General features: G+C 37.9%; 1 protein-coding gene across 2 annotated transcripts in view; it reads left to right on the forward strand.

The window, feature by feature from the left end:
• The window catches only part of sntg2.S (syntrophin, gamma 2 S homeolog), a 276,383-nt gene that overhangs the window by 197,795 nt on the left and 56,223 nt on the right, over nt 1-22,365 (forward strand). For both annotated transcript variants that reach the window (XM_041565024.1, XM_041565023.1), the window contains exons 12-13: nt 2,633-2,749; nt 20,399-20,470. In XM_041565024.1, the coding sequence (XP_041420958.1) occupies nt 2,633-2,749; nt 20,399-20,470 (189 nt within the window). The remainder of the gene's footprint in view (nt 1-2,632; nt 2,750-20,398; nt 20,471-22,365) is intronic.

The following is a 22,365-nucleotide window of genomic DNA, read 5'->3' on the forward strand; positions in this document are numbered from 1 at the left end:
AGATGCCAATTTGAAACTGTTCTTCTTCTTGCTTAAAGCACATTTGTCACATACTACTGAAATCCTTAAATAGTATTTATGGCATCAGCAAGCAGTTTTAATTACTTTTTTTGAGTCTAACCCTGCAAGAAAAGCTTTTAAGGAGTGATAAAAAGAGATTCACTAGGGTTTATCTCTAATAAATAATCTCCACGCTTCTTGAAAAATCAGATTGTGATATCCACACCATATTAGCGCCAAGATAAATTGTGCATCACAAACACTTACTTTTCGTCAAATGCATTTTTATTTAATTATTTAAATGTTTTTAAGTAAGAACTGCAAAAAAAAACAACCAAAAAAAAACAACAAGATCACCTTTAGCATTATCTAAAAACATCAGCTAGAAAATGTACAAATGAACAAACTATCATTCTTAATGAAACAACTCTGTGGCCAATTTATACAAAATAAGATGGAGGAAAGTTGTTATTAACACTTCCCTGACTATCAGAAATTATTTTTTAGTTTAAAATGAAACCATAACCATAAAGGTTCTGGAGGGAAGATATGTCTCTCAGAATGCTCCATGAGTCCATGAGAAAATGATGGTGATGGTGATAAGTAGGGCTGGGAGTGAACTCTGCACAGGAAGGGAAAGGTGGAGAAGCAGCTCTTGCCATTTTTAAATTAAAACCAAAGAGCTGATGTGTATAATTTTCCTACTATACTTTGCCCTAATAGTGGCTTAGGTTTAGTATACATGCAGACTGCCAGTGAACCAGTCTGTTCTGGTTTCAGAGGAGTGAACTTTCTGCATATATTATGTAGGGGACTGGTAAATTAGTCTCCCAGTATTACTTGACAGGCAGTCCCCTAGTCTTATAGACTCCTAAACTGTGTCCTAAAATACAGTTAGGATGGGGACCTGTTTCCTTATTCTGCCTTTAGCTGAACCCCCTGGAGTTAAACAAGTGTTCAGTAGATGGCACTCTGCTAAAGTATATAGTCCTGAGCAGCCATGTGTCAATTTTGTTAAGATCTTATCTGAGCAGGCAAGAAGGGTAAAGTGGAGCCTAGGCAAGGCAGGTCTAGTAAGGATAGGCTACTCACTTTAAGATGTAATATCCAGAAATAAATTGCTGTATCCCTCAAAAATCACAGATTATTGAGGGGTAAATAGAAACAAAAAAACAGAACAATGATATGGTGTAGTATTTTTTAAAAAAAAACACAGGCAAATACTAGTTTGATGTTATCATGGTGTTTGCATTACTTTGCAAACGTGTGAGATTTACCGCAATTTGTTTGCCATCACCAGCGGTGTGTTCAAATAGAAAAATAGAAAGAAAAAAAAAAGTACAATACAATAGAACCTTGAATGATGTATGTATGTATAACTTTATTTGTAAAGTGCTGTTAGTGCTGCAGCGCTGTACAGTGCATAAAAATACAATATATATAAAAATATACATGGGGGAGACAAATCACATAATAAATATATACAGAATCATAGGACAAAGAGCTTAAGTGCTATGTGGTAAGCGACATAGTGGAAAGGAGGTCCCTGCCCCATAGGGCTTACAGTCTAAGTGGATGGGAGGCTAACATACAGGTACAAATTGGAGATAAAAAGTGCACAAGGTAAGGCATAGTAAGTAGGGACAGGACTAGGCTAATGTTCTAGTGGTCCAAAAGGTAGACTCTTTCTTGAAGAGATTAAGAGAGGATTCCTTAGGGAGGAATTCAGGGATGGAATTCCAGATGTAAGGAGCAGCAAGATAGAAGAGTTTGAGATGAGAGGTGGCAGTGGATGTGGATGGTGTGAAGAGAAGGTGGCTCTGAGAAGAGCAGAGAAGATGACCAGGAACGTATATTGAGACAAGAGAAGAAATGTAGTGAGGAGCAGAAGAGTGAAGGGCTTTGAATGTTAGTAGAAGGGTTTTATATAGTGATGGGCGAATTTGCGCCGTTTCGCTTCGGCGAAAAATTCGCAAAACGGAGAAAAATTTGCGTTTTTGACACCGGCGCCCGTTTTTGACGCCGGCGTCCGTTTTCCGGCGAATTTTTTCCACTAATTTTCGCCGGCGTTTCGCGAATTTATTCGCTGGCGGCGAATCGCGCAAATTCGCCGTGAATTCGCGCCTGGCGAATAAATTTGCCCATCACTAGTTTTATATGCTATCCTATCTTGGCTATATTGCAGAGGAAGAAGGAGAAGGAGAGGGACTGGTCAAAGAATGTATCAAGCTTTTTAGAACTTTTGAAGGGGTAGTCTAACTGAGCACTCTGGGGCTGCTATTAACATTAAAAGTTTTTCTCCTTGTTGATTGCTTTTGCATGTGAAAAAATAAAATTGTATCAAAATTCCAATAGAGACTAGTGATGGGCGAATTAGTCCCTTTTCACAAAATTTGCAAAACAGGTGAAATAACACAATTCAGACGACAAATTTGCAAATTTATTTGCCATCGGTGAAAGCGGAAATTTACCGCAAATTCACGTCTGGCAAATAAATTCGCCCATCACTAATAGAGACCATTTATTCTCTACTGAGTCATTAGAAGCAGCATTAGTCTTATATTATCTATTAACATTTACATGTCAACTTATTGAAGTTCATTTACAGAATACTATTTTTCTTCCTTTTCAGATCATCCACATGGGCTGGGTGAGTGAAAAAGTACATGGTTCTGACGGATCACACATGTATAAAGTCAAGTTCCTGGTTTTGAAGGGCTCGTCTTTCTACATATTTAAGACACCACCAGTAAGAAATGACGTTTTCTATAAATAGATAATATATAATTGCTTGTGATCTGCACTATAATTTTTGTTTCTTCTTTCAATACCATGTTTTTAAAATCACATGTAACTGATCTGCAGTAGAAATGAATAGAGGAGAAATTTAGGAAAGAAATTAATGGGAAGAGGGGATAGGGAAAATAAAACTCTCCCCTGTTGATTCTATTGGATGTGATTCCGGTCCACCATTTAGTGGAACTGGATCACCTACAATGGAACCTCCAAGGAAATCCTCTAAACTGATACACTTGACCCCTATAATAACATTAGTATCACTTGGGGGAGATACCTCCTCTGTACCACTCCTACAGTGGCGCTCAGAACAGCTTTTTCTAGATCACCTTTTCTGCCTTACACTCCTAGAGGGTTATTTAGCAAAGTTATCTCAATGTTTTGTGCTACAAACTATGATCAAATCCGCTCGGGTTTTTTTACGCTTATTTATTATGACATTTTACCGAAATGTTGCTTTGCGGGAAAAAAATCTAATTTTCACAAATTTCACAAATTTTTCGGAATTTTCAACTGAAAACTGTTTTTTGTAAGAAACCCAGCGCACATTAAAAAATCATTGGGACTTCTCCTCGACCTCGACAGGTCTGAGATGCCGGATTTTCAGATTCAGACTTTTCCATTCTCAGAGTTTAATAAATTCCGAAAAATCTGTGATTTTTATAAAAAAAAAATCACAAAAAATCTGAATGCAAAAATCACGAAAAATTTGTGATTTTTTTTTTTATAAAATCGGACTTTTAAAAAATCACAAATTTTTCGTGATTTTTGCATTCAGACTTTAATAAATAACCCCCTTAGAGCATACTATAACCTTCATACCTCAATCAAGTGTTCCCTGACTTTACTAGGGCTCACTTCTTGTAAGGGCCTTCCTTTATTGGGGTCTTGGTCCCAGGCTCTCCAGCAGCATCCACTCCCTCCTGGAGTGAAATCTTTATCAAACGCTACCGGAAGTAGTCACCATCCACCCTGGACAATAGGGAACACATCCCACCCAGGTATTCAGGATACCAGGACCTCCTAAGTAAATGGGGATTAGTATTAGTAGGGGATTTTCCAATCCATCAAGTGAGCTAACTGTATGAGTTCCTTCAAAAAATAATTTATATTAATAAACCAGCACCTAGGTGTTATGTTTCCACCTATTTGTGCCTATTTTTTACCCCAAAAGTGATTTTACATGTTTCTATCATATCATTCATAAAAACTAGATGCAAAAAAATGTTCCTGCCTCTCAATACTGTGTTTTTTGTCTTTATTTCACTATTAATAATTTTTGGAGGGACATGTTTGGTTTTTTTTTGGGGAGAGGGGGGTCCAACCAGTATATGCTATTGCAGGGATGTTTCTAATTTTAATACAGTTTATAATAAAAGGGGGAAAGTGGCTGAAAATGACTAAAAATCATTTTTTACATGTCAGCTTAATTTGCATTCATTCAGGAAATCTTTTTTTTGAACCAGTATTTGAACCCAAATTCTTTCTTCAGCGTTTAATGAAAAACATAAGCTATTGCAGGAGATTTTTTGAGATTTTCCAGAGATATAAGGTGAAACTGATGAAAGGTAAAAATGCTTTTTTCAGGCTATGATAGATATGGCCTTAAGTGTAAACTCTTTAATATCCTGTACTTTTCTCTTTTGAATCAGAAACCCTTCAAATCTCTATTGCATTAGATTAGAAGAGCTTTTCCTCAATCCTTGCTTCATCTGTGATGGCAAAAAGCAGTGGGATGTAAGATGTCTGTAATGACGTTATCTCTCTCTTCCATAATGTTGTACGAATCATTCATGTATTTTTGCAGCCTTTTATCTTAGAATCAAATGTATTTTAACCGGTTTAGTTCCATGGCAAAAATGTATGTTACTGGCTCCTATGTACAAAGGTATTTAATCTTTGCCTACAAATTAACTCTTTGTTGCAAGGCAGAACTCCCAAAAGCATGATGTGGGAGTCTGAATTTTTTTTTTATGTATGTTAATTTTTAGACTTTGATTAAGCTTAGATGATCCCACAAGTCCCTGAAGCAGTTCAGTCTACTTTATCACAAACATTGACTTCTCAATCTAAAGCATTAGCTCTTCATTAAGAATATGAAATACCTTTCAGACATTATGGGCTCCATGGAACGTCATGCTTTTGCAGGTTCTTTAAAAGTTATTGCCCCAGTTTGAGTTGGTGTTGACTCCAGAGTTATAGGGAAAATAAAAAGGTCTACAACTAAGATAAATTATGGAAATAAATGTAGCCCATACTTGAGTAAGGCATACGCACAGTAACAATTTTTACAGGTGAAAACTTGTCGAAGAATTTTGCTCATCACTACCATTCCCTCAACTCCAAAATTGTCTGTGTGCTGGAAATGTCCTAAGGAACAGTATAGGTCTATCATCTGGGGAGCCACAGGCGAATAGGCAGCAATGCAAGGGTTAGAAAGCACCCCATGTACTATTGCCCTAAGACAGCAGGTTTACATAGTTCATAAGAAACCATTGCTGGTATTATATGTTCGGCCATGCCTATAATTAAAAACCATGTGTAAGGTCTCCTGTACTTTATTCCAATGGAGTATACTTTCCAACTTAGGATATGCACCTGGTCCACACCCCCTTGGGGCCCACTGGATCACAGAAGGCAGGGCGGAGGGAAATTTATTGGTATGTGACTTGGGTGCAAGCCTATGTGTGTTTCCATTGGGGGGGGGCAGGATGTACACCTCTGTCCCACCATGACTAGTTATACCACTACTCTACCCCATGCTCCTGTAGTCTACGTTTCTTTTACAATGCCTGGTCTTGGGTCTTCTGTGAGTGTCTGCCAGTTCTCTGTGATACAATTGGTACATCCCCCATGCTTTTACCCCTATTGGGCACAGTTGCCCCAAATTTTTCCAAGTGTGTCTGTAGTAATTTCCAGTGTTCACTGTGTGAGTGATTTATGCAAACAATTCTTTAGCTGTGTTAATTGGTGCAGTGTTATTTACTAAAAACTCAACGTTTTCTCACTTTTTAAAAAAAATAAAGTTGACCAAACTCCCCAACCAAATCCCCTTAATTTACCAATAATACTTCGCTTTTTTGCTCTAAAAAAATTTGAGTATCAACCCTTTAAAAACTTGAACAGAAAAAATTGAGGCCCCTAAGTGTAAAGGTGGCCATACAAGTAAGATTTACAGTAAACTGCAGATGCAAGTCCTTAAGACTGATTTTGGCAGCTTATCTGGTAATGTATGGGGCTACGAATCAGCCAGATGTCAATCAGGCACGTTTGAGTTTACCGTAAAATCAAGGACTGAACCTGTTCCCTGTCCCAAAGATGCCCATTCCTTTCATTGTAATCCAGTTTGGCCCTGGCCAAATGATCATATTAGCCCAATATTGCTCATTGTTGGTGGGCACATCAGGGGAAAGATCTGCTTGTCTGGTGACACATCTTATAGTGTAAAGCCACCTTAACTACACAGTATGAAGAGCACATTTTCATGCAAGTAACTTGGCTTTCCCCCAAGGGCTACTTCACCTCCTTTTACCAGTCTCTCATTCTATCCTCATTCACCCACTCCCCTGGAAAGCTTTGAAGTACTTGCGAGTCATTTAGCATTATTCTACTTTGTAATACATAGGGGGCAAGTTAAGGCGGCCATAGACATTAAGATTTTTCTCTCCCTCACAACAAATTTTAGTGCCATTCCTCAAATCCGTCAAATTATCGTGAGGTTAGTGGGCACTAAATGATCGTGCAATCGAATGAATTTTTATCCGTCAGAAAATCGATCTGTCAGGTTAATATATTTTCATCTTTCATAGTGACATTTTTCCATTGTCCAATTGTTTTCAAGGCCAAGCAGGCAGCTACCCACAGTTTTCCTGGCTTTAACTGGACGATGAAATAGTTTTCTTAGTTGATGGACAAATCATACATTTAGGGGCATATTTATCAAGGGTCGAATTTCAAATTGAAAAAACGTCGAAATTCGAATTCAAAAAGACCAAACGAAATTAAGTCAAAGTTTTTTTTGGTCGAATAGGTCAGTTTTCAAACCAATTGTACAAATCAAAGGAATAGTGCATTCGATCAAATTCTATTCAAAGTTTTTCGCCAAAAAAACTTAGATTTTTCAAAGTCCACCAATTGACTCCAAATAGGTTCTAGGAGGTCCCCCATAGGCTAAAACAGCAATTAGGCAGGTTTTAGATGGTGAATGTTCGAAATTGAAGAGACAGTACATGAAAAATGTAGATATTCTAATTTTCGAAAAAAAAAATGAAATTCACATCGAATTTGGACTATTCCTTACTCGAACTACACAAAAATACAGCGGGATGTGAAATTTGACTGGACATATATGTTACAGCAAATACATTACATTACACAAGGCCAGGAAACCTTAATAAAACAAAGTTGTTATAATGTCCTACACATGAGCCCACTGTATAGTAGAGATGTCGCGAACTGTTCGCCGGCGAACTTGTTCGCGCGAACATCGGGTGTTCGCGCTCGCCGGAAGTTCGCGAACGTCGCGCGACGTTCGCCATTTTGGGTTCGCCATTGTTGGCGCTTTTTTTTGCCCTCTCACCCCAGACCAGCAGGTACATGGCAGCCAATCAGGAAGCTCTCCCCTGGACCACTCCCCTTCCCTATAAAACCGAAGCCCTGCAGCGTTTTTTCACTCTGCCTGTGTGTGCTGAAGAGATAGTGTAGGGAGAGAGCTGCTGCCTGTTAGTGATTTCAGGGACAGTTGAAAGTTTGCTGGCTAGTAATCGTTTTGATACTGCTCTGTTATTGGAGGGACAGAAGTCTGCAGGGGTTTGAGGGACATTTTAGCTTAGGTAGCTTTGCTGGCTAGTAATCTACCTTCTACTGCAGTGCTCTGTATGTAGCTGCAGTGGGCAGCTGTCCTGCTTCTGATCTCATCTGCTGACTGCTGCAATAACAGTAGTCCTTGTAAGGACTGCTTTTATTTATTTTTTTGTTGTTTTACTACTACTACTACTACTACTACTACTATAAGAGCCCAGTGCTATTAGTCTAGCAGTGTTGGGGAGTGGGACTGGTGTGCTAATCTGCTGCTCCTAGTAGTTCAGCAGCACCAACTTTAATTTTTTTTTTTTAATATTCATTTTTTTTTATTTTACTTTTTTTTATTTTACTACCGCTGTAGTAGTGTATAAGTTGACCTTTTAGGCATTATTTGCCCTGTAGGCATTATTTGCACACTGTTTTCTTCAACCCGCCATCGAGCTGTGTGACCTTGTTCACATTCTGTCTAAATATCCATAATATTACCGTCTCCAGAAAAAACACCGGAGTCACTTTTTTCAAGCAGCCATAATATATTTTACGTAATCCGTATCCACCGCTGTAGTAGTGTATACGTTGGCCTTGTAGGCATTATTTGCACACTGTTTTCTTCAACCCGCCATCGAGCTGTGTGACCTTGTTCCCATTCTGTCTAAATATCCATAATATTACCGTCTCCAGAAAAAACACCGGAGTCACTTTTTTCAAGCAGCATTCATATATTTTACGTAATCCGTATCCACCGCTGTAGTAGTGTATACGTTGGCCTTGTAGGCATTATTTGCACACTGTTTTCTTCAACCCGCCATCGAGCTGTGTGACCTTGTTCCCATTCTGTCTAAATATCCATAATATTACCGTCTCCAGAAAAAACACCGGAGTCACTTTTTTCAAGCAGCATTCATATATTTTACGTAATCCGTATCCACCGCTGTAGTAGTGTATACGTTGGCCTTGTAGGCATTATTTGCACACTGTTTTCTTCAACCCGCCATCGAGCTGTGTGACCTTGTTCCCATTCTGTCTAAATATCCATAATATTACCGTCTCCAGAAAAAACACCGGAGTCACTTTTTTCAAGCAGCATTCATATATTTTACGTAATCCGTATCCACCGCTGTAGTAGTGTATACGTTGGCCTTGTAGGCATTATTTGCACACTGTTTTCTTCAACCCGCCATCGAGCTGTGTGACCTTGTTCACATTTTGTCTAAATATTGATAATATTATCGTCTCTAGAAAAACCACTTGAGTTACTTTTTTCAAGCAGCATTCATATATTTTACGTAATCCGTATCCACCGCTGTAGTAGTGTATACGTTGACCTTGTAGGCATTGTTTGCCCAGTTTTTTTGGCCACAGCCACTGAAGCACAGAGGCCAGAAAAAATATGCCATATAAATGCTGAAAATAGTCATTTTTTGCCATACGTTGACTCAACGTATATGGCAAAAAATGACTATTTTCAGCATTTATGTGGCATATTTTTTCTGGCAACTGTGCTTCAGTGGCTGCAACCAAAAAAACTGGGCAAACAATGTCTACAAGGTCAACGTATGGCGAAAAATTACTATTTTCAGCATTTATATGGCATATTTTTTCTGGCAACTGTGCTTCAGTGGCTGCGTCCAAAAAAACTGGGCAAACAATGTCTACAAGGTCAACGTATGGCGAAAAATGACTATTTTCAGCATTTATATGGCATATTTTTTCTGGCAACTGTGCTTCAGTGGCTGCGTCCAAAAAAACTGGGCAAACAATGCCTACAAGGTCAACGTATGGCAGTTGTTTAAAGAGAACAGTAGATTACTAGCCAGCAAAGCTACCTAAGCTAAAATGTCCCTCAAATCCCTGCAGACTTCTGTCCCTCCAATACAGAGCAGTATCAAGCAGATTACTAGCCAGCAAACTTACTATCATCTGTCCCTGAAATCACTAACAGCTCTCCCCCTACACTATCTCTTCCAAGCACACACAGGCAGATTTTTCAGATACATTTTTGCCCTTGATCCCCCTCTGGCATGCCACTGTCCAGGTCGTTGCACCCTTTAAACAACTTTAAAATCATTTTTCTGGCCAGAAATGTCTTTTCTAGATGTTAAAGTTCGCCTTCCCATTGAAGTCTATGGGGTTCGCGAACTGTTCGCGAACCGCTCGCATTTTTGCGCAAGTTCGCGAATATGTTCGCGAACTTTTTTTCCGACGTTCGCTACATCCCTACTGTATAGTTTATGTTCCATATGTTAAAAAAAAAAATGGAGGGGGGAACCCAGTTAAAAAATAATTACGGACCTTTTCAGGCTATCAGACGCCAGCATTTTTTGGGACTTAAACTTAAAATTTTGCACTAAAAATTGTCCTATGCACTCCATTGCACTTCGCCTGGTCTGAGTTGGTGAAGGCAAGTCTGGTGAATGAGGTAATGTTCAGTAAAATCCACATCTTAGTGAATTTGCTGAGTTACGTCTGTTCGCTAGAGGGAAAATTCATCTGGCGTTAGAGTGCGAAACAATACTAGCGCCTATCTCCTTCGCTAGCGACGTGACACCTGCGCCCGTTAGGGAATCTGTGTAGTTACGAAATGACGTCACGCTGGCGAATTTTCGCTAGCGTTAGTCACTTCGCCCTTTAGGGAATCTGCCCCCTAGAGTGATCTATGAAAGTGAGTAGCCTATCCTTACTAGACCTGTCTAGCCCCAACCTCACCCTTCCTGCCTGCTCAGGTAAGGGGACTAATATTTATCAGTCCCCTACATTAATATGACGGTCCAAGCTGCTTACACATGGCAGCATCCCTAATATTGGTAATATCACTAATGTCATCAAACCTTTTCCATACCACTGGCTGAATTTTTCATATTGAGGCTTCTATTCATGTCTTTAAACCCAACCCTCTGCTATTGCTGGGACAATTCTGTACAGAAACAGCAACATTAAGGGTCAGATTTTCTAAGGTTCGAATGGTAAATTTGAATTTTGAAATTGGTTATTTGTTCAAAACTCACAATTTTGAATTTAAAACCACCAACTCGAATTTGAATGTGATATTTATCACACATCGTCCCTGGAAACTGTTCTCATTCGATACTTCACCTCCTAAAACCTGCCAAGTTAATGTAGAAGTCAATGGCAGAGGACAGTGGAACTATTTGAAGATGTTAATAGCCTTCCTTACATTCGATTTTTTGTTCGGAGGAAAACTTGATTCAAGTAAATCTCTTCACTTGCACATGCTGCCGTACATTAGCATTTTAATGTTCTGGACATTAAGAACGCAGACTCTCATTTCTCTGCGTAGTTTAAGACCTTGATGACAGGGTTAAAAGCTTCCTTGTACCTTATACATTGACATTTCTCACTAATAACCCTTTCTTAAGAGCCTCAGTCCCACAATATTCACCTCTATTTCTATTCTTTTTATATCAAATACTTCTTGCTCTCTACTGTCACTGTTTCTCCTTGCTGTTTCCTCTGCTCGCTGGTTCTATGAACCTTACAATTACCTTCATATATCTTCCATACTGAATTCAATTATTATGTGAGCTAAGTTAGCCTAACCTCTTAGCTTCACCGATTTGAAAACTCATTTTTTTCGTGTTTCAACTTATGGCTGAATTCAAGCAGACTGAGCTTAACTCTACAAATTGCACTGCCCTGTGTAGTTGTGTGTGTATATGTGTGTATGTATATATATATATATATATATATATATATATATATATATATATATATATATATATATATATATATATATATATATATATATACACATATATATACATATATATATATATATATATATATATATATATATATATATATATATATATATATATATATATATATATATATATATATTCACTCTGTTCTATTTATTTGACTCCAGTATCTCTTTCTACAAAGCAGCAAGAAAATAGGACCGGCACACAAGGCAATTCAAACAGGGGACTAGCCCCTTGTGTGCTTATTGCGTCACGCAATTCAGACAGTGTTGGATATAATTCGAAGTTAAGAATTAATGTATCAGGAGAAAAAAGAAAACAGTCTAACTGGGGACTGGGGTTCATGGAGTGAGACCATTCATCATTCATTCATTATTTAGCCATTAAGGTCTAACTATTATTATTATTATTATTATTATTACAGGGATGGGACCTGTTATCCAGAATGCTCGGGACCTGGGGGTTTCCGGATAACGGATCTTTCCATAATTTGGGTCTTCATGCCTTAAGTCTACTAAAAATTCATTTAAACATTAAATAAACCCAATAGGCTGGTTTTGCTTCCAATAAGGATTAATTGTATCTTAGTTGGGATCAAGTACAAGCTACTGTTTTATTATTACAGAGAAAAAGGAAATCATTTTTAAAAATTTGGATTATGTGGATAAAATGGAGTCTATGGGAGACAGCCATTCCGTAATTCGGAGCTTTCTGGATATCGGGTTTCCGGATAAGGAATCCTATACCTGTATAATTATTTGCATATTATTTATTTATGGGATCCCAATTCTTTCACAGGAGAGCTTATAATATTGTTCACATTTTTTGCAGTGTAAAATATGTTATTTTCAAGTGCAACTTGCCCTAATTATTACCCACAATGCAGCACCCCCCCAAAAAAAAAATGTCCAGCTACTTGCACAAGAGTAAAAATGTTTATGTAAATGGAAAGAAAAGATAAGCTGGAGGACACAGCAGAAAATAAAGGCAGCAGTAAATTTAAAGAGAATTGTTTTGGATTATTCCTCAGCAGTCCTTAACTACAGCAATAATTCCAGAATATTTCCTGCTCGATATTATATCAGTGTGAAAGAACAAAGCAGGTGGGTTTATGGCAGCTCAGTGCCAGGGTATGGGAATTAAAACTTGTTTTCCATTGTCATTGCATCTGAAAGAGGTAAAACGACAAATGCACTAGAAAGTTTTATTATTTCATATGTTACTAACAGCATTTAGTAACATATGAAATAAGATAAGATTCTTTATACAGGTACAACATGCAGTGAAATGCATCCTGATCCGCAAAATGAAAACATTTTACTACATTACTACAACTAGTACGAAAAGATTGCCATAAAATAAGAATTCTAAGAATAAATAATATAACTTTCTGGTGCATTTGTGTGTCCTCAGTTCCTCTTGTTTCTTAGGAAGAGCCATTGGCACCAAAAGCGCAACAATAATTTTGCACTTTTGCACAACAATAATTTTGCACTTTGTGTGCTGCATGGCTCAAAGATGATTTGGTGAAGATCTATGTGATCCAAAACATGTGTGGGTCTGTTTTTAAGACCTGCACCCAACCCATACCTGCATACCCTAAGCCTGACCTGTACCCACTTACCCGCTTTCTTATGCCCATGTAGTTGCACCTGACTCACTGCTGCAGTAAGAGCTGCACTAAAGAGCAGTGATATAATGCAAACCAGAATTGACATGACACTCGCAACACTACACTTTACATTGTAAAAAGAAGATTTTAGTGTGTTTCGCCCTTTAATTGACTGCCTGTAGCACCCCCACTCACTGCAGCTAAAGGGTAACCTTTAATGATAACGGGGGATTTTAATTACCAAGAAATTGACTGGAGCTACATTACTGCCAGATCAGTTAATGGGAACAAGTTTATAAACATGTTGCAACACAATTTTTTGGCACAGGTTGTTGAGGAGCCAATCAGAATTTTTTTTTATTCTGGATCTAGTGATCTCAAATGACACAGAACTTATAGCAAATGTGCAAGTCATTGAACCCATGGGTAATAGTGACCATAATGCTGTTGCTCCATTAAATAATGGTACCAGTAGTACAGATACAGAAAAGGCAAATGTGCTAAATCAGTTCTTCCTTGTATACAATAGAGGAGTCTGAGTTCCCAGGCTCACTTCATAGCTGCACTCATGGCTCAGCTCAATCTAGTCAGTGGCTGACTCAGGATATGATCCATAAAGCTTTAATAAAAATTAATGTAAACCAGGGACTGATGGAATGCACCCTGGGTTCTAAGAGAGTTTAGTTCAGTTTTAGACCAACCCCTATTTCTGATTTTCTCAGATTCATTTTCATTTGGTATGGTATCTATGGATTGGAGAAAAGCTGATGTCATTCCAATATTTAAAAAGGGATTATGATATCAGCCTGGCAATTATATTCCATTAAGTTTGACATCTGTGGTGGGCAAAATATTTGAAGGCTTGTTAAGGGATCAGATTCAAAATTTTGTCCTAGTGAATGACATTATGAGCAGCAAACAGCATGGCTTTATGATGAGGTAAACATAAATATAGATTGGTTTTCTTGTGTTAATAGTGTAGGGGTCCATAGGTTTACTAAGTCCCTATGGCTTTAAATCCCTACGCTTCCTTATCTTCCTAGTTGCTGGGCAGTTGCCCATGTAACTAGTTATAACATTTATATATTTCTGTTATTGGCCTACTGACCTGTGACTACTTTCTGACACACTTTAACATAGTGTATGGTGAGGGGTGAATCTTTCTCTTTGGGATTTGGTTGCTGACTGGGTCGATCTGTTTTATTGAGCCTTGAATTAACAAGTTCCAGTAAAGCTGTTGTGTCCTAGAGGGGCCAGTAGTGATACATCTGGGAGCAGGGACCCCATGAATGGTATGATGGAATGGAATGAGACAGGTTAACTCTTTAATAGCACTTTATAGGAAAGTAAGATAGAGAGTTTAATTAAGACAAGCAGCCTGTGCTCCAACAAGGATAGTAGTAGGGAATAGCTCTCCCCTAGGCTCGGAGTTTGCCTTAAGTGAAGGGACTGCAACTGGATAGGGAATCAGGTTTAGATTTATTCTCCCTGATAGCAATAATGCAGTCAGGAAATTATACGAGGAAGTGCTAAAATAGGGCACACTAAGTTCTAATTGGCTGGCTCTAAATAAACATTCAAGCTACAATGGTGTCATAGTAAAGACAGGTGAAGGAATTAATACTACCAGAAAGTTCCTGGCTACTATCTCAGTGGTCAGGGCACAGCCCTAGGAGGTTCCTGGTATCAAATCCAACAGAGCCTAGAATTGTGGTACATCTGTTGAAAGTTTTGGTTTAATATTATAATTATTTTTTAATTCATATAATGTAACAGAGGAATCCTAAAGGATTGCTAAACCGTAAAAACAATATGGTCTAAAAATTATGTTTCTATGTCATAGACATTGATGTTACAACATTTATCAAGGCCGTTCTGAAAGGATAGCTGCACCACTTGCTTCCGGGTTTGAAGCGGCGGCGCGGATAACGTCATTGTGGTTGGAGCGAGATTCAAATATTTAAAGGCCCAAGCGCCAATTGCAAGTTGCCCAACGTAAAGGTCTATTCGTAGTTTCTGGGTGCGATTTCTGAGTGTTTATAGTTTTGACCTTGCCTGATCCTGACAAAGTCCTGTTTGCTGCCTGTCCTGACCACTACTAGACCATTCTTTTGGATTCCGTATTGGCAATGTCTATTTGGTATTGACCCGGCCTGTGTTTCCGACTATGCTCTTGTCACCTGCTACTGTACCGCTCTGCCTGGTTGGTATTGACCCAGCCTGTAATTCTGACTACGCTTCTTGTTCTCCATTCCTGTACCACGAACGGCTCCCTTGCCTGCTCAGAACTCTCTTCCTGGTCATCTCACGCTAAGACCTGGTGGCACCTGAGTAGCGCAGGGCTCCTCCCGAATCGAAAGGTGGCTGTTATAGCGGAAGACTAAGCCGCTACTGTCCCCTTGGGGATTGTTCTGGGTTAACGATACCAATTGTAACACCCAGAACATGTGCTGTGAATCTGCGGAAAGGAATATGAAGAACTAATTGGGGCATATTCAGAGGCACAATTGGTCCCTGCTAATGAGCTGTGGTTGGCTTGAACTGGCACAGAACCCCATAATGTCCAGCATTTCTTTGTTAAGCTTTAATTCTCCTCTTAAGTTCCTTCTCCCTATTCCAAAGAAGAGCACAGGATACACTTCAACCATTTACACTGTGCCCCCCTTATGGTTAAGACATTGCTAGAACTGATATTAGAATTATTCTATCCCAAACTCAGTAAATTTGCATGTGCCTTGTAAATGACACAAAAATAACCAAAAAAAATAAATAATAATAATAAGTATGCAATGCCCCTTTCAACCTTTCATTTTCATGACATTAATATTTTCTAAAGTGGCAGAGTGGTAATTAAAGAAAAAATATAACGGGTCTTTCACAAAAGGATATTGATCTTAAATATGTGTTTGGGAATGGGCATAAATCCCCGAAGGCAGGTGGATTTTTAAATACCTTGACTTAAGCACCCATGCATCACACTGCTGTCATCAATAGAGCACCTGACTGCTATTTGTTCTTAGTGTAATGAAGTTCTCATGGGATAAGTTGATTTGTGCTACATTACATTTGTACTTTACATCGTGTGTTGAAGCATTTTTAAAGACAACTGGTAATGCTGCTTTAAACCCCTATACGGTGCAACACTTGGGCTCTTCATTGCTGTCGTTTCAATTGACTGGTGCTATAAAGCTCATTTTGGCTTTGATCAATTGTTCTTTTATTCCCATCAATATGCGACATTTACATGGTTTTAAGTATGTACTTGGGGAATTACCATAAATATTTTTTTTTAAATGTGGTAATTGAAAAGCTGGCAGTTTTATTTTTAGTGTTCATTCCTCGCAACATGTACAGTAGGCAAATACAATAACAGTCTCAGCGCTTATCACTTAGGAGAAAATAATTATAATGCAAGAGAAAAAGGCTGAATAAGTAAGTTGCAGCCATCTCATTAAAGTATTTGCAAAATAGGTGTTCCGGAAAAGCACAAGGTATTGTATAAAACCAACCTATGGGAGTTTTCAGTGGCTTCACAGTGTGTTCTTAAGGACTCAATTGCACTTCACCACATGGAGCAACTGCCTATTAGCAAACATATAGTCCTGTACAGTGATGGAGAGAAGCTTATTTTTTTATATAGGTCATTGAACTCCAAGTTGATTTTTAATATCCTCATATTTTGCAACAGGGGTTACTTTATTATAATACACAAGTTTCCGTGCGTCATGTGACATCACTAAGCTCTGATTATAACTGATGACATCTCTAAGCATCTTTTATAAGGATATCATTTACAGGATATTCATGACTCTTGTGTATTATATATTTATATCCAGGGGCTATTACACTCTCTGCGCTAGAAGAGTCAAATTTCTGTCTTGAAAACCAGAAATTCAGCTCTAAAGTGGCTTTTTGCCATCCCTGGTAACCAGTGGGGCCCCTGTCCAAATTATTCGTGCAAATTTTTATCATCATCTGGACTGGAGCAATGGGGATTGGCACATGGGAAATTTAAAACATTATTATATCTCTAGCGCATCCCCAGTGTTTTTGAACCAATGTGGGTGTGGTTGGGCAGCATGCCGCCCCCCTAAAATCCTGCCGCCCAGGCCCGGGCCTAGGTGGCCTTTGCACAAATCCGGGCCTGATGACGAGAAAAAAATATATGTATGATGGTTTGGCCGACAAGGAAAACAAAATTAAATTACAAAATAATTAAACAAATGTAGGAGGCAGCTTCTTTATTTTGTGTCAGCCTGTAGCAACTGAAATTTCTGTACTGAGAATTTCTGTACTCTGCATGTGCTTTAGAGAAATGAGCAATTCTGTCTCTACAGTTCATTTACAGTAAATGTAGTTTCTTGTTTTGAAATCTCCCGTTTCCAAATTTCTATGCAAATTGCTTGTGTGGGGGAAATATCCAACTCTTCTTATAGCAGCTCCTGAGACCAAGACTTCAACATTAGTAAAGTGTTTAGGTGGCATCACCAATTGAAAACTATATATTTTATTTTTCTTTCTGTGCATTTAGCCACAACAAGTTGTATAGGTGGGCCTCATTGTATAGCTTTGTTCTTGATCCTTGATTGAAATCCTGCTTGCTTAATAAGAAAACAATAAAAACATTTAAAGAAAGACTTCAGCATTAGCCTTTACTGATAACACTGCTGTATTTAGAGAGCTTGCCATTTTCTAGTGAAAGTGCTCAGCTAGGCTTCATTTTAAGCAAAATAATTCCCAAGAACCTAGCAGTTAAGGAAAGGAGCTATTAGATAGGTGCAGGCAGATAGTGGTGGAATGTTAAAAATGTGATATAAATATGGTGTCTGGCACACACAGCTGGCCTCTCAAATTAGACGTTTTCCAGAAGTTTAACCTTTTTCATTACAGGTTTAAGCATTTATTAGAATCACTGAAAACCAGCTTTCCAAACTTTTTAATGGGGGAAACACGACAAATTGTATCTCAAAGGAAACCTAGAATTAGCTCTTGAAATATATTTCCCAAATTCAGACAATTCAATATGAAAAAGAAGTCTTAGATTCTTTTCATTCTAGTTTCCTTTGCCATAAGATATTTTCATACTTTTGGATTGTCTTGGATAGATGTTAACCACCTCCAAAATGATCCATGACAACCTTTAAAGGATTATTCTTTTAACAGAAAAAATGTTTCTATGATTACATGGTTGTTTGTATTTATTTTACTTTTTGTAGTATTCCATAAACAATTTTTCCTATGTTATAAAGATGTGTTGTCTTCTGTCATAGAAGTGTGGAACACATTGTTTTGGGGGATGGATACATTTTACTGTACTATGACCAAATTACCACACCACTACAGGTAGATTCATTGGCTAGATACTTTAGTGATGGATTAGTGGAGGGCCACACATATCTCACAGATAAACTCAGGAACATATGGGATTTACAGTCATGGATACAGCTTCACACAAGTCATTCAGATGTTCTCAATCAACATGCATCTGCAACTCTCTAGAGTCTCAGGGGTGCTTGTGGCTCACACTGTTACCCAGCCCAGGATTAAGCATACTTCAAATGGGTACCACATCAAGTAGAACAAGAACAAGGCATGCCCGGGAACGATCAAGTACTGCCAGGGTACTAACTTCTTCCTTTCACCTTGGGGGAGCCTCAGCTGATCAACTAGCTGGCTTACTCTAATATCTCACATCAACTAAGGCGAGCAACATGAATGCTGCCCTAATATATTAGTTGGCATGTCTAAATGATATTGATAATAAGACAATTATCAGAAATTTGCTGAAGTATTGGTCCTCAAGCCCTTGGTATCATCAATTTTGCTGTTTATGATTTTTCCTTAATGGATTTCCCCTTCCTCCTGATTGGCATTGAGACATGCCTTCTTCCAGAACCTTCACCTAAAAGGATTCCATGTTATCCACTAGGTGACAACTAGTGGCTGTAACCTGGAACAATGATATACTATATAAATTATATCAATATGTTTCCCTTCTTCCATATTCTTCCAAATTGCTGGCAAGGCTTGTTTACAAACACTTGATCCAGCATCTCACTCTCAACTCCCTTCTCCACCCCCTGCAATATGGCTTCCGCCCAACACACTCAACTGAAATGGCACTCGCTGAAATATCCAATGATCTTCTCCTGGCAAAGTCTAAAGATCACTATTCCATACTCATCCTTCCATATCTTTCTGCAGCCTTTGATACAGTTGACCATCCTCTCCTGCTAGACATTCTCTACCCAGCTGACATTCCTGATACTGCTCTTTCATGGTTTATAGTTTATCTTTTTGATGATTATTTTAAAGTTGCCTTCTCTAACTCAACTTCTGTTATGTTGCCTCTCTCTGTTGGAGTCCTCAAGTCTCTGTCTTAGACCCTCTACTGTTCTCACTCTATACCACTGCGCTAGGACAACTTATTCAGTTGTTTGGACTTCAGTATCACTTTTATGCTAATGACACCCAACTAAAATAATTGATGATGTTAATTGCATCCATTTCTCGTCTAACTATAAATACACCAACCCACTCTCTCACAAATGTATTGTGAAATTTTTTAAATTTCAAGTTTTCAGCTACTTTAGCATACTCCAAAAACAGCATTTCAGAATGATACTCATCAATTTTCATATATTTTAAGCATTCACTTTGTACTTGTTCCATACATAATTGATTGCATAATTATAAAAGTTATATTGCTTTTTGGGACTTTGAAGCTCTACTGAGCACAGGTGTACAACTACCAATACTATATCCAGTAACAGCAGATAATATAGAAATTTGTCATCACTTACATCAGGAAACTTATTTCTAGATATAGAAGGGGTAATCTACGGATGCAGACACAACTATTCATTAAACATACTTGCATGCTAAACACAATCGCTATAGTTGTGTTTAGTACCATTGCATCCATCCTGCCACTTTTTCTGAATATTGTGCAGAAGTGTTGCTGTGAAGCCCTTAACCTACCAGCACCCCAAAATCCAATGAAGTCCCATTTTAATTCATGTCCGTACAAACAGGGTTAAAATACATTTCCAGTCCACCGAGAAGCACTCTGTGTAAACAAATCCCTCCCTTCACCCAGTTGCAACTCTTTTAGACTTCCAGCTAACTGGTGGTTTGTTTTGATTGTTCTTGTATGTTCTGATATGAATAGGAAGTAGAAAAATCTTAGATATTTTATAAGTAAATAAATAGATAAAAAGTATTTTCAGCACAAGCCCTAGAGCTGTTGGTCGGTGCAGGTAAAAGTGTTGTAACAGCTGGGAGCACAGAGGAATGGTTTGTTGTTTTATAACATTTAAATATTAGATATTTAAGGTTCAATATATGTGTATATAAAATAACAAAATAGCCTGATCTATTTCAATTTATCTTTCAGTTCAATAACTGTGCATGTTACTCTGGGAATGTTTCAGAAAAATCTAATTTATATTTGATTTATTCCTAGGTCAGTACACTAGACTGGGTACGAGCGGAAAAGATATATAACCTCTGTGAGGTTTTATTTAAAGTAAGCAAGGTATGTTTGTGTGGTTCAATAATTTCAATATGAATGTCTTAAATATTTGAATTCTAATGGGGAAAAATGCAGAGGGTTTTTATTGCATTTCTTGTTCAGGCTCCCCAAAATTTCTTTCACAAGCTTCTGGCTTTTATTGCAGGATCTAGATCCTATAGGATAGTTTGGCCTTGCATTTTACCAGTCATTTGCTAACCACATATCAGTGGGCTGGATTATAGTTAAAAAATGTCATTAAAACATATAGAACCCTTGAGAAGGTTGGACCACAAAAATCACTTTCTTGGCCACATCCATCCCACAGGTATTCTATTATGGGGCCTTGTTTTAAAGCCCATGCTTCTAGGCCAACCTAAAGTCCATGCTTATAAGCCAATGCTTCAAGGCCACTCACCTCATTTTATGTCTGGGTAAAGGTCAACCTTCTGTAGTCTGTAGTCAGCAAATAGTTTATGTGAAATGACTGAATGTAGCTCAATAACTCCTGAGGAACCAGAGTTTGAACAACCTTTCCTTACAACCAACTTGCTAAAAAAAGTTATTTAAAAACTAGTCTTCAGAGTTTACTGCAAAGTTGCATTGAACCTTTAAAGGAACTGTTTAGTATAAAAATAAAAACTGTCTAAATAGATGGGCAAAATAAAAAATGTTTCTAATATAGTTAGTTAGCCAAAAAATTTATGTGTAAAAGCTGGAGTGACTGGATGTCTAACATAATAGCCAGAACACTACTTCCTGCATTGCAGCTCTCTTGGTTTCCACTGATTAGTTACCAGGCAGTAACCAATCAGTCAAACATTATCAAAAAATGGTAAAAAAAAAGGGGGTGGAGGAAAGTGGGGAAATGGGTCATAAATGTTTGCTTTTGAATCTGAGCTGAATGCCGAGGATCAAATGCAAGTCATTGAACAGTGAGTGTCCCAAGTGGCCCCCCTTCAAGTTGCTGACTAACTCAGAGTTAGAGAGCTGAAAAGCAGGAAGTAGTGTTCTGGCTATGTTAGATATCCAGTCACTCCAGCCTCTATATATTACATTTTTAGCTAACTAACTATATAAGAAACATTTTTTTATTTTGCACAGTCTATTTACAGTTTTTATTTTTACACTAAACTGTTCCTTTAAAGAGACAAAAAATAATCATCATCAAAAAATAAAGTTTGCTTTATGCCTGTGAACAATGTTCTCTAAAAATGATTTGTTTATATTTTCAGTAGCCCTGTCAAGTTTTATGTCTAAGGTTCTAGCTACAGATAAAGATTTCACATTTTGTTGCACCATGTCCAGACATTATTTTTCAGGGCTAAATCCTGCCTCTGGATGGTGCAATTTTTCAGCACATTGGTTCAGATGCACTAAGGCCATTGCACTCCAGCACCACCTAGAGGCAGGATTTAGCACTAAAGTATGTCAGTTACAAAGTGCATCTTATCCCTTTAAATATGGGCTTACATGCAAATGAGTTCACTTTGCAATAGAGAGTAGCCTAAGGGTTCTTTTTGGTCTTTTAATAGAGCTTTGAGCCCAGGCTCATAATGTACATTTATATGTGGGATTATGGGAACAAAATATTGTTCAATTTACAGAAAATCATGAACACTACCAATAAATAACTTTTATCACTAGAAACTGGGCATTTATAAAAAGCTGTAAGTGTTTATAGAAGCTGTCAGATGTAATAAAAATGTTTAATTTTTTACTACAGAATCAATCTTTTTTGACAGATGCTGGGAGTTTTTCGTTATACCTCTTGATTGATGAAAGAGAACATTCTATCATGTCTAGTCAAGCGTAGAGATTATAGTATGGATTGTTTAGCCTAAAACAACTGACCATTTAAAACGACTAGGGAGCTCAGGAGAAAATTATGACGTACTTAATTTACTGTATATATTTTT

Source organism: Xenopus laevis, chromosome 5S, assembly GCF_017654675.1.
Source record: "Xenopus laevis strain J_2021 chromosome 5S, Xenopus_laevis_v10.1, whole genome shotgun sequence".
Classification (NCBI taxonomy): Eukaryota; Metazoa; Chordata; class Amphibia; order Anura; family Pipidae; genus Xenopus; species Xenopus laevis.